The sequence below is a fragment of the Orycteropus afer genome, unplaced genomic scaffold, assembly GCF_000298275.1.
Source record: "Orycteropus afer afer isolate SDZICR_OR568_19922 unplaced genomic scaffold, OryAfe1.0 scaffold00003, whole genome shotgun sequence".
Taxonomy (NCBI): Eukaryota; Metazoa; Chordata; class Mammalia; order Tubulidentata; family Orycteropodidae; genus Orycteropus; species Orycteropus afer.
The window spans coordinates 24598077-24611773 of record NW_006921590.1 but is presented as its reverse complement, the minus strand read 5'-3'; the positions used below and the strand labels follow the sequence as shown (position 1 = coordinate 24611773).

Here is a 13697-nt window from a genome sequence, read left to right as displayed (position 1 = left end):
GACCCGGTCCCTCTCGGGAGGGTAACAAGGGAAAGTGTTCAGTGCAGATCAGTGAGTAAGCACAAGCCTGCCTGTGCTTACCTTGCTCCCGGAGACAAAAAAAAAAAAAAATGCATGGGCCTCCCATTTCCCACCAGAAACCTAGTTTCTAATTCATATTAGAATTTTTTGACCAAGATGGACATCTCATTAAACATTAAGTAGACATGCAGACAAAAGCGTATATTTTTTTATTCTTCTTTGCTGTAGAGACTATATAAGCCACAAAAACCAAACTCACTGCCATTCAGTTGATTCCAACTTATACACCACCAGAGCTCCTTTAGAGACTATATAATGTACTTTAAAACATCAACACAAAAATATTTCTATAGTTCCTAGTCATAGGTATTAGGAACTGGAAAGATTAATTAAATGGACAGTTTTGCCTTTTTGGAGTTTATGATTCTGGGGTACACTAACCATTACCTGCTCTGCTATCACTATACTTTTCACAACCATGTTTGAACTTCTTTAAAAAGGCTAGCCAACACACTTTATTAAAATAGAAGGAAAAGTATTTCATAAATGCTCTGGCAGATGGTGAAGGGTTGACTTACCATGTTAATAGAATATTTTTTCATGAATGCCTTTATCAGAAGTATTCCTGCTTTTTCCAGTTTTTCTCTTTAGAAACAAGAAAAATCTCAATCCATTTCCAAATTATGCAGCAGAACTTTTTTTTTTTTTTTTTTTTTTGTGGCTGGGCTCTTAGCTCCAGAAGCCTGTGTCTCCAGCAGAACTATTTTTGAAAGAGGTTAATTTCACCTACAAAATTTCTAAAAACAGGTTCTCTACCTGCTTCCAAAGGAGCCCTAGTGGCACAGTGATTAAGAGCTTGGCTACTGACCAGAAGGTCAGTGGTTCGCTCAAACCCACCAGCCTTTGTGTAGGAGAAGGATGAGGCAGCATGTTTCCTAAAGATAATAGCCTTGGAAACCCTATGGGGCAGTCCTACTCTGTCCTATAGGGTTGCTATGAGTTGGCATCGACTGAGAAGCAAGGAGTTTTATCTACTTCCAGGATTAGAATGATTCAATAGATGTAGATGATTGTGCCTTGCAAACTGTAAAATTTATTCGAGCATAAGGTGTGATTATTCTACTGAGTCTAAATTTATTTTACTTATGGAGACTTGACCTTCACAAATACTTTCCTTCAAGAAAACCTAGCAGAAGTATGGATAAAATAGAGCCATAGTTCACAAATGCTGTATATTTTCTGGAAGTGTTAACGAGCCAAACTTCCATCTTCAACTCTTGTGGAAGAATTCCCTCAGCATGGTGGAGGAGGAAGGTCTGGCTCATTTTATTGTGGATGAGATTTGGAAGAAGGAACAAGGGATCCAGCTTGATTTCCAGGGAAGTGTCCCCAGATACTAGCCTAACTATGGCCAAGAATTCAAGTCACAATGCCAAGTGTGCTGTAGAAACTTTAAGGAGAAGCAGGGGTGGGAAGGAAATTTAGGGAGAAGAAAGAAGCTAAAGGATTTGAGCCATTTGGACTGGAATTAAGTATACTGTGAAGCAGCTGTGCTGCCTTTCAGGGATTTGTGGGAAATTTCAAAATATGCATGAGTTATCCAGTGGTCTGACCTGGAATTTACCCAGGGGCCAAAATTAGCCATGTTTTATCGATAAGCAAGCCACATGTGCAACTGAGGCTACTATAAATGTAAGTTTCTGTCCACAAAATTATAGCAGAGATTTTTCAAGTTCACATTTTATATGACTTCTCATGAGCTTGGCAATACTTTTTTTTATTTTCTTTTCCACCTCCTGAGTATTTAATTTAGCACTCACTTTATTTCAGATCTTGGGCTTAGTACTTAGCATGTCTTCTCTCATTTAGTCTTCCTTGTAGCACTGTGGGTACAATTATAATTATTCCCCTTTTACTGATAAGTGAGCTGAGGCTTAGACAGAATAAATGACTTGTCTGAGAACAGATAGCTAGTTAGTTAGTTGTAGAGGCAAGATTTGAACTCAGCTCGGTCTAATTCCTTCAGAAGAACTGGACATCAGGTATAAGGGTGAAACACAAACAATAATGGACACATTAACCAGCTCACTAAAGGCCCTAGGGCCTGGTTTGAAGAACGTGGTTCTCAGTCAATTGCTATTCCTTCTGAATGAAGTCAGAAAACTTTTCTTCCAAAAGAAAGAAATTACATGACTTAAGTTATTTTATTTCATTAAATTTTTGTCTCTCTTTCTTTACTAGGCAGTATAAAGCTTGGTTGTGAGTAGGAACGTTAGTTTTTGTTTAAGTCCTGGATCTTCCCTTTGTTAGTGCTGTGATCCTTAAGTCACTTTAACCTATCCAGCTCTCAGCTTCATTATCTAAAAATAGTAGTAATATTTTGGTCTTCTAGTGCCACTTTAACGGACATACCACAGATGGCTGGCTTTAACTAACAGGGATTTATGCTCTTACAATTTAAGAGGCTAGATGTCTGAGTTCAAAATGCCAGCTCTAGGGCTGGATGAAGGCCCCTTGACCTTGCCCCTTGCCTCTTGCTCCCAGACTACTGAAGCTGGAGGGTTCTCTTAACTCGGGCAGCTGCTGGCTGCTGAGGCTGACAAACCCAAGATAGACAAGTAAAATAGCACAGTCCCAATATTATCAAGCAACATAGCAGGCCACTAGTTCAAGTCCAGAAAGAGTCCCAAGATCAGCAGGCAACATAGCAGGCTGCTGAATGAAGACTCAGCTACATGCAGAGTCCAAGCACACCAAAAAGCTCAGAGACCTTTCTCAAAGCTGCTTCTTATATAGTGGAAGCAAGCCACATCCCTAAGACAGCTACTCAGCTGCTCACAGCAGGTTCTGCCATGGAGCTGATTACCAGTTTCATCATGGGGAATAACTACATCCAGCTGCCCAACCACTCATAACCAGTCCCAGACAAGTTGACACATAACCTTAACTACCACAATGACCTTATGAGGTTGTTGCTATACCTATAAAAAAAGTTTATACAGTGTCTAGCATATCTGAAGTCGTTGTTGTTAGCTGCCCCTATTGTTGAGTGGGCCCCTGACTCATGGCAACTACACATGCCACAGAGTAGAACTGGTCTCCATAGCATTTTCTTGGCTGTAAACTTTGTGGAAGTATTTGGCCAGGACTTTTCTTCCATGTAGCCACTGGTGGGTTTGAACCCCAACCTTTAGGTTAGCAGCTGACTGCAAACTGCTTGAGCCACCCAGACTCCTATTCCTAAGTTGTTGTGTGCTGTCAAGTAGATTCTGATTCATAGCAACCCTACAGAACAACTTAGAACTGCCCCATAGCATTTCCTAGACAGAAATCTTTACATGAGCAAATCACCAGGTCTTTTCTTCCATGAGGCAGCTGGTGGGTTAAAACCACCAATCTTTCAATTAGCAGCCAAACATTTAACCATTGTACTATCAGACCTCTTTAAATCCTAAGTACTCCCTAAATATAATTTTTAGAGGGAAACAAATAAATGGAAAAGTTGCAGGCATTTGAAAATCCTCCTTATGATATTGTATTGTGCAAACCAGAATTTCTATTTTTTTTTTAAATGTAATGTTAGCTGGTATAAGTGGAATACAACCTACACACACATGCACATGTGCACATACACTCACTGAAAGAGAAAGCTCATTCTGTTGTTTTTATGCCTGCTTATCCTCAGAGGAGCTGGGAATAATTTGCATGTGTCTTCATTTAATACCACTGATCCAGTTCTGTCTTCTTGGGTCTGGTGTGATGACTGGCCAAGCTCTAAGGGGCCCGGGCTGAGGCAGCAGGGAAGGAAGGCACGTGTATGTGTGTGTGGTTGCGTGTCATTGATTTTATACTAAAGGGAAATACAGACATGTTTTAAATTCTCTCATTTTGCAGTTTCAGATCCTCTTTCTCTCATCTTCCTGAACAGGTAGGAGTGACTGTCTTTAAAGTAGATTTTATCCTTTTCCCCCAAAGACTTAGAATATATGTATTTCTTAGTCTAGATTCTTCTAAGTTAGGTAGACTGATTACTTTTTACATGTGTGGCTGGCACTTAGATAGGGAGAGGGAACGCTGTGGACTATTCCATAAGCTGAAACAATAATCTGCAGAAAGTTGCCAGCATACTGAAAAAAAAGTGATGCATGCTTTAAGAGTCAATTATACCCAAACCACCTGGATCCAGCACTTTGATTTTAATGGGGTTATTCTGTGCTTTATGGCCTCTAGATGAGTTTATAAGCAGATATATTTTTTAAAATAAATTTTAAATATAGAATTGTGCCATCAAAATTATTTAAAAATAACTCTCCCAAATGATGACATAAATTAATTTATTCTCAAATAGGCAGTTGGATATATTTCCTCATTTGTAAATGGACACAATGCGATCATCAGACACCATAGTATACAAGATTAAGAGTCAATATTTCAATGCAGATAGTCATGGGTTTGAATCCTGACTCTGCTACTTAAAGTTATATATGACTTTATATCAGTTTCTTTATCCGTAAAACAAAATGATGATTATGATGATTTGTGTTGTGAAGATTAAATGAAATCATGGATATAAAATGCTCAGCATGGTGTCCAACACATAGTTGCACTCAATAGTTAGTAGCCTCTGTGGTTGCCATTGTCCCGCATACATTGCCTCAGTGATCAAATGAGACAGTGTATACAAAAATGCTGTGAGAATTGTTCTGCATGCATTGAATGGTGTATCCCCAAAGCATTCCAAATGTACTTTTTATTGAACTGAACACTTTTCTGACTTATATTAGGCATGTTTGTAATGCAGAATATCCTGTCAGACTACAAGTACCTTGAAGATAAGGCCTGTGTCTAAGACTTTTTTTTTAATCTCTCTAAACCTCCAAAAGAGCCTAGCTTAGCAATTAGCTCATAACAGTAGCCTAATACATAATTATCACATGAAAGAATGTCTGCATGATTATGGGAAAATCTATATAAATATTAAACAGGGTCCTTTCATAGATTAAGCTTTCGATGAGGGCTGTCAATGTCACCTCCACTGCCACAATGTCCACCACCCCCACCACCAATATCTCCACCATGACCACTACCACCACCATCATCCATCATTCTACCGCTGCCTCTGTTATCATCATCTTCACCACAACTGTCATCATTATCACCTTCCCAGCACCACCATTATCACTGCCACCATCAATGCCATCACCACCACTACTACCATCACCATCATCACTACCATTATCATTTTTATCACTATCACTACCACTACCACCACCACCACTTGATGTTCACGCCTCATCATCATCTCCACTACCAGTAATTCCACCACTATTATCATCTCTACCATCACCATCAGCAACAGTAAGCATCTTCCCACCATTAGCTTTATTATGACTGTGACCAGCACAAACATTGTCATCATACCTTCTCCATTACCACCACCATCACTGAAGTATATACTACTTTAGATAGTGACATTTTGTTTCATTAGAAAGGGGACTACATGAAATAAGATGTAACCAGAACTCTAGAACATTTCTTTATTAGCTGCAACAAATGATCACATAAAACATATAAAAGCAAACTCAGTGTACATTTCAATTTAAATAGTCCACATACACTGAACTTTCAGTTCACATTAGTTTTGCAAAAACTTTGAGGAAGACAACTGAACCTACAATAACAATATTTACAATAAATTCTTGAGAAAAGGTAAATGCAACAACCTCAGTTTCTAGTTTACAATGAAGCAACAGAAGACTCAGTTTATTCCCAAATGAACACTCAGATTGTTGAGGTTTCCTAAAGACTGCATGAAACGTTAAAATTCAGACGTGGCCACAATTCTATTCCTGATCTCCTCTTTAGCATGTGTACTGAGATGGAAGCTGAGCTGAGATGAAAGCTGGTGTTCCACAGGGTGACTCAGAAGCCAAGTCTTCTACATTTAATGACAGTATAGATTCAAATGGAGCAGAAGTAATGACATATATTGTAGTTTAATACACGATAGCAAAATTAGAAGCAAGATAAGTGTTCAGTGAGGGAAAGGTTTAAATACATCTCTTTATTTAAAGGAACATTTTGTGGATATTTAGGAAAATTCATATGAAGCTTGCAGCAATATGGAAAACCTTATGACACAGTTTTACATGAGCAGCAGGATATACAATGGTTTGAATAAAACTATGTAAGCCTACATTCCAGTGTGAAAAAAGAATATAATCCACACTAAAAATTGCTCAGTTTGCTAAGTTCTTTGATCTAGGGGCTCGTTTAATTTAAATTTCATAAGAACAAAAACTCACTGCCCTCGAGTTGATTGCGACTCATAGCCATTTCTCCTTGCGTTTCGGAGGCGGTAGCACTATGGAAGTAGATTGCCTAATCTTCCTTCCAAGGAGTGGCTGGTGGGCTTGAATTGGCAGCCAAATGCCTTAGGCACTATGCCACCAGAACTTCCACAAGATATGATAGTCTTTGTATAAGTTTTTTAAAGTTAGCAGAATCCTGGAGGTGTAATGGGAAAATAGTCAATAGATGTAGGAGCCCTGAGTCCCTGTACTGGGTCTGAAAGTTCCATGACACTGAGGGCATGGGATTTCATCAAAAACAGGGTTTCTCAATCTCTGCACCATTGACAGTTTGACCACACTTTCGCTTCTTTGTTGTGGGGGGCTGTCCTGTGCATCAAGGTTGTTTACTTACTAGATGCCAGTAGCACCGTCTGCTTGTAACAACCAAAAACATCTCCAGACATTGCAAAATGTCCTTTCAGGCGAAGTAAGGCAGAATTGACCCCAGTTTAATTTTTGAGCCCTAAATTCTCTTCCAGTTCTAATACCCTATGATTAATACAAAGTCAAAAGATGATACCCTTTTTAAAAAAAAAAAAAAAAAAGTTGATTTGTAGATCAGAATGAGATTAAACTTAAAACCAAAAATATCAAACTCACTGCTGTCAAGTCAGATCTGACTCATAGCGACCCCTTTGGGTTTCCAAGGTGGTATCACTACAGAAGTAGATTGCCCAACCTTCCTTCTGAGGAGTGGCCGGTGGGTTTGAACCACCAGCCTTCTGGTTAGCAGTCAAGTGCTTTAGGCACTATGCTACCAGAGCTCCACCACCTTAGGGAGGTAAAAATGTCCTGCACAAATGTCCTGGAGCACAATTCCAGCCTAGTATGAAGGGGAAAGTGTTGCTTCTCATTTCTTAAATACACTAAAAAAAAAAAATCAGCTGAAGTTATCCTAGGGCCTGGAGCTGCTTATATGTGTAAGCTCTAGGCTAAGTTTGGTTTGGTATTTAGCATTCATAGCAAATTACCCTGCCCATCTCTCATCTTGAAAGGAAACTAGTTCTAGCTTAAATATCAAGTAATAGATGGTCTTTGATTAAAATGCTAGACTAGCCATTAGGTAATCAATTATAATTTAATTATAATTAAACCACCCATTCTTTATTACATAATTTCAAAAAACAAAATGAATTCCACTAGTAAATTATTAGGAGGAACTGTATTTTCCAAGGAATTTTTGTATGCAGATGTTATGGTCAAAATGCATGATATTAACTTCAGATAATCCTAATATATTTGGACCTTAAAGCATTTTGTTAGATAGATGTTGGTTGGTTGGATGGATGTATGGTCAGTGTTCTTTGATGGGCAAAATAAAATTATATTCATGGTTATAACACCTGGTCCCCTTTGGAGGCAGGAATTCGCACATCTCTGTTCTGGTAGCATAGTGGCTAAGACACTTGCCTGCTAACCAGACGGCTGGCAGTTCAAACCCACCAGGCACTCCTCAGAAGGAAGTTTGGGTAATCCTACTTCTGTAGTGATACTGCCTCGGAAACCCAAGGAGGGGTCGCTATGAGTCGGGGCCGACTCGACAGCACATAACAACAACAACAACTGTTCTGTGATACTAGATATTCAACTACAGTCCATTGAGAACACAGACCAAATTTTCAACCAAGGTAGTAGCATCGTCCTCAAGCTTTGGCCTACATCAGAATCATCTGTGCTGCTTGTTAAAACCCACAGTGCTGATACCACCTCCATAATTACTGATTCAGTAGATCTAGGATAGGTGCTGAGAATCTGCATTTCTAATGTGTTTCCAAGTGATGCTGATGTTGCTGGTCTGGTGAATACACATGGAGAACTACTGGGATGATGCATCTCAAACTGGATGGCGTGTAAGTATCATCTACAATACTTACAAACATCATATCATATGCCTCTCCATTCACACCACTAAATCTGAAGCAGTAACTCTGAGCAGGGTTCAGGGATCCATGTTTTACTAACGACTTCCTGGTGATTCTTAGTAAACTTCCAGATAAAAGGTCATTCTTAGGCTGCTCTGTGGAATGGATAGGGTCAGAAAGGTAGATTTGAAGATTAATTTGGAAATTGTGCCAGCAAGGGAAGAGAAGAGGTAGGGGTATCGGTCATGGTATATGTAGGGAGTCAATCAATTGTGCTTCTTGTGAACAACTGCGGGAGGACTCTGGAAGCTTTATGCGTTTCTTAAATGGTTAAGATTCCTGACTTTCCCCAAGACTCTCAGCTCAAGGGCAGAGAGATCAGTCATTAGTCATAAAAACCACATTATAAATGAGTAACATAAACACAGCATATGGAGGTGCTTGTGAAAGTTATTAACCTTTTATTTGTGCAATTCATCTGGAACTTATCAAAGCTCATCTCTCAGTGACTGCATAAAATATCCAAACGACAATTTACTCTCCAGAGGACAACACATTATACAGAAAGTTCACAGCAACTCTTGGCAACTGGCTAAAGATGACAAAAAAAAAAAAAAAAAAAAAAAAAGAAAAAGAAAGAAAGGAAGAGTGCAAATTCCCATTTCCAGGCTATCACAACCTGCTCCATGGAACTCCCAGCACATGTCAACCCACTGCAGGAGAGATTGGGTGGGGTGTGGGTAACTGACAATTTACATTTTTTCCTGCTAGAGACATGCATAATTATTTCTTCTGCCAAATTGGACCTTATGCTGGCTACGAGAATCATCTTGATCCCCAGACATCTGAAAAACCAAATGAAAAGTCTTTCTTTTACTACTGAACGGCAGTCATAAAAAATGGTTATAAAGATGAGTTTTATTCTTTTCATATCTAGTCACTTCTCTTTCCTTAGAAGCTTTTCACTTTTGAATTACTAGATTTTGGAATGCTTTCCTCTAACAAAACAATCACAAATGACAATTTAGCTACTCTAACACTCTGCCAAAGGACTCCCTGGTTCTTTTTTAATCCATAACATAAAAAATTCCTGTGCCTTGAGGGCTGTTATAATTCCCACACTATTAAAATGAATACCCCAAATAAGCAACCTAAATTAACAACATCCATTAAAAAGACCAAATATTTAATTCTCTTCTTTAGGCTGTGTTGATATGACAATAATTGTTTTAACTGAAAAATATACACACCTGAATGTTTTAATGCCATAGTACTACCTACATCAAGTTTTACTGCATTACCTCTTTTTATAGGTACGGTATCTTATTTTTCAACTAGTCATTAGCTTTTTTTTTTTTTATTGTTAATTGTGTTTTCTATTAAGGAAAGTTTGGATGTTTTAAAAATAAAGTTCAAATACTTACATCTCAGAATTAGTTATGGGGGCATGTGTTTTGAACACAAGAAAAATTATCAAAGGAAGCTGCTAAGAATGAATATTATAGCATGAAATTGATCCTCTTTTTTTCACATCTGCATATTTTAACTACACTCATCATACTTCTGACATAATGCTTAAATATTGGCATTCAGCCACATGAGCATTTTGGAAGACTCCAAATGCGTGGATGGAATGGTCAAATAGTGTGTTGAATATTTCAACATTATAAATGAAAATACAGAGAACATTCTGTATCTTATTTGTTTGAAACCATTAATCCTGAGAAGTTATTACTGACTTGCCCATAAAATGTATAAGTGTAGGTGGTGGAGGAGTTTATATTCTATCTTCTCCAGGTACCACCAAAATAAAACATACCTCCTCATGGAATCTCAAACTCCAGACATGGGCTGGACCAACTTTTTCAAAAGTTATTTTAATCAGGGCTTCGAATTGGTTTGTTCTGGTTTGCCCTCTTGCTGAGAATTTGCTGGCATCCCTTAGAGATCTATAAGAATCATCTGATGATCTTGTTAAAATACAGATTCTGGTTCAGCATATCTGGGGTCTTAACTCTCACTGCCGTCCAGTCGGATCTGACTCATAGCGACCCCTCCTTGGGTTTCCCAGGCCCTACGGAAGAAGATTGCCCAACCTTCCTTCTGAGGAGTGGCTGGTGTGGAAAGGCAAATTCTCAGCAGGAAGTCAAATCTGAATGAACCACTTCAGGCCCTGATTTTTATCTGTCCTTTTTTCCTGATGTTTTCTATACTGCCTCCTCCTATCACACTAGCTTTCTAATTTGTGGTTTCTAGAAAAATCTTAAATTTGTTGAGAATATCAGGGACATTCTCAGTTTATATCACTAACCTCCCTAGTAATGCCTGTCACCATTTACTCCTTCAATTTCAATTAAAGCGGTAGCTACAGTTCCATCCTGAATTTGAAAAAAAAAAAATCTATTTCGATACCAGCCTTAATGTTAAAAGATAAGGATCCAGATTATTAAACATTTTAACCACGCCTTTTCATTTCCTTACCAGAAGTGAGACTTGCCATTTCTTCAGGAGCCTCATCATTTTCATATTTAATCATTACTTTCTTTGGATTAACTATTTGGCTTGGGATATAAATCAAATCGTCACTTCCATTGTCCTCCAACATAATAGATGAGACTCTCCCACCACTTGATTCATCACCAAAGAAGCTATTCTCCCCTGAAGACACATCATATGACTTGCGGTCAAACCTAGAGAGGTTAAAAAGAGGAAAAGTTTTAGGTGAATCTAGGTATCTCTGATTCTAGGTATTCTCAGTAGTCTCATACTGCATGCGAAAGCTGGACAATGAATAAGGAAGACCACAGAAGAACTGATGCATTTGAATTACGGTGTTGGTGAGAAATATTCTATGACCACAGACTGCCAGAAGAACAAACAAATGTGTCTTGGAGGAAACCAGAATGTTCATTAGTAGTGAGAATGGTGAGACTTCATCTCAAGTACTTTGGACATATTGTCAGGTAGGACCATAGCTGAAGAAGGATGCCATGTTTGGTTAAGGGTTAACAAAAAAAGAGGAAGACCCCCAATGAGACAGATTGACACAGTGGCTGCAATAATGACCTCAAACATGGCAAGGACTGTGAGAATGACACAGGACTGGACAATGTTTTGTTCTCTTGTACATAGGGATGCTATGAGTCAGAAATGACTCAACAGCACCTAACAACAACGACAACAACATCCACTGCTGGTGGGAACATAAAATGATACAACCATTGTGGAAAACAGTATGAAGAGTCCTCAAAAATTAAAAATAGAATTACCATATGACTAAGCAATTCCACTCCTTGGTATATACCTTTGTGATCTAAAACATGACACAGACATAGGTACACCTGTGTTCATTGCAATATTATTCAAAATAGCAAAAATGTGGAAACAACCCAAGGGCCTTCAAAAGATGAATGAATAAATAAATGTGGTACATACATATAATGGACTAACTCAGCCTTAAAGAAAAATGAAATCCTGATACATACTACCACATGGATGAATGTCAAAGATGTCATGCTGAATGAAATATATCAATCACAAAAGGACAAGTATTGTATGGTGTCACTTATATGAAATGACAAGTGTAGGTAATTATATAGTGACAAATGGTTATTAGTGATGCAGAGGTGGGGAGAGTAGGGAGGAGAAGGCAAAGTCATTCACTGGAACCAAACAAAACCAAACTTACTGCCATCAAATCTATTTCAATTCATGGCTACCCCCATTGGGTTTCCAAGGCTGTAAACCATTATGGAAGCAGACTGCCTCATTTTTCTTCTGAGGAGCAGTTGGTAGCTTCAAACCACTGACCTTTTGGCTAGAAGCCACATGCCTTAACCACTACACTGCCATTTCTCCTTATTCACTAGAAAGTAGTAAGTTTTTGTATAAGGTGATGGGAAAACTAGGTACAATTTGCAACTAAAAACAATGATTATACAGCCAGACTAACATAGCTGTTACTATTATAATGTACACCAGGAAAAAAAAAAGGGAAGTGGGAGGGGAAATTGGCAAATAAAATGTTTTATATAATTTTATAACTACAACAGCAGCCAAAAGAAAGTGTGCACCTGTTGATACTAGTGTTGTTGTTGTTGTTATGTGCCATCAAGTCAGCCCTGACTCATAGCGACCCCTCCTTGGGTTTCCGAGGCAGTATCACTACGGAAGTAGGATTGCCCAACCTTCGGTACAACTAAACACTTCATGGGATTAGTTTTCTTGGTTCAAAGGTTTAGGGTCATAGCTTTATGGGTATATCCAGTCAATTGGCCTAGTCAATTTTAGAGTTTCTGTTCTACCTCCTAGTTAAACGAGTAGTGCCTAAAGTCTTAAATGCTTGCAAGTGGACACCTCTGATAAAATAATTGGTCTTTATTTGTCAGAACATCAGAGGAAGAATGAGACCCAGAAATTGGATAAGGAAATGGACTGCAGGCTTAACTACCTCTATAAACTACTGTCTCCATTATCATGAGATCAGAAGAAATAGATGGTGCCCAGCTACTGTTACTGAATGTTTTGACAAGGACTCAAAAGATGGATCATGATCAAAAGGAGGAAAAGCATGGAACAGAACTTTAAACTTCTATGGAAACCAGACCTACTGGATCCATTGAGCAATGCGAACTGAGGCTGAGATGAGATGAGCTTAAATTGTGGGTTCTTTTCTGGAGTAAAGGAACTCTGGTGGCACTGTGGTTAAAGCATTGGGCTGCTAACCAAAAGCTTGGTGGTTTGAACCCACCAACTGCTCCACAGGAGAAAGATCGGGCAGTCTGCTTCTGTAAAGCTTTACAGCCTTGGAAACCCTATGGGACTGTCCTACTCTGTCCTATAGGTTTGCTATGAGTCAGAATTGCCTCGATGGCAGTGGGCTTATTCTGGAGTAGGAGTCCCAGGGTGGTGCACTTGTTAAGCACTCTACTACTAACTGAAAAATTGGCAGTTTGAACCCATCCAAAGGTACCTTGGAAGAAAAACTTGGCTATCTACTTCTGAAGAAAACAGTCACTAAAAACCCTATGGAGCATAGTTCAGTTCTACTCTGGCACACATAGGGTCACTGTTTATTTATTTTGAGATAATTATGAATGTGGGAATTTCTGAGGACACTATTAATTTAAATGCAAAATTGTAATAAAGCTTAAGAAGATGTTATAAAAACATCAAGCAGAAAGCATACTTGATATGAAACTTTTGCTACAGAAAAATGGAACATGTGAAGAGCCTTTACTTCAGAGACCTGTTCGCTTCCTTGACCTAAGAACCTGTCATCAGCCAGTTAGATATCCATCAGTCAATTAGCAGTCACTTGTAAATGTAAGAGCTTTTCAACTCACTGGAGATAGCCATTTTGAAAATCCTCTTCTGAACTCAGGCGTCTACAGGCATCCTCAAGCATTGGTGGTGGATACTGATTAAATCCTCCTATTGAGAGAGCAGAGTTATAGTTAGA

General features: G+C 38.7%; 1 protein-coding gene across 1 annotated transcript in view; it reads right to left on the bottom strand.

Annotated features, from left to right (window-relative positions):
• Window positions 1-13697, bottom strand: part of COL6A5 (collagen type VI alpha 5 chain) — a 135925-nt gene that overhangs the window by 9133 nt on the left and 113095 nt on the right. Inside the window, exons 36-37 of the mRNA XM_007936816.2 lie at window positions 13582-13669; window positions 10718-10926 (exon numbers count right to left, since the gene is read on the bottom strand). Of these exons, the coding sequence (XP_007935007.2) occupies window positions 10718-10926; window positions 13582-13669 (297 nt within the window). The remainder of the gene's footprint in view (window positions 1-10717; window positions 10927-13581; window positions 13670-13697) is intronic.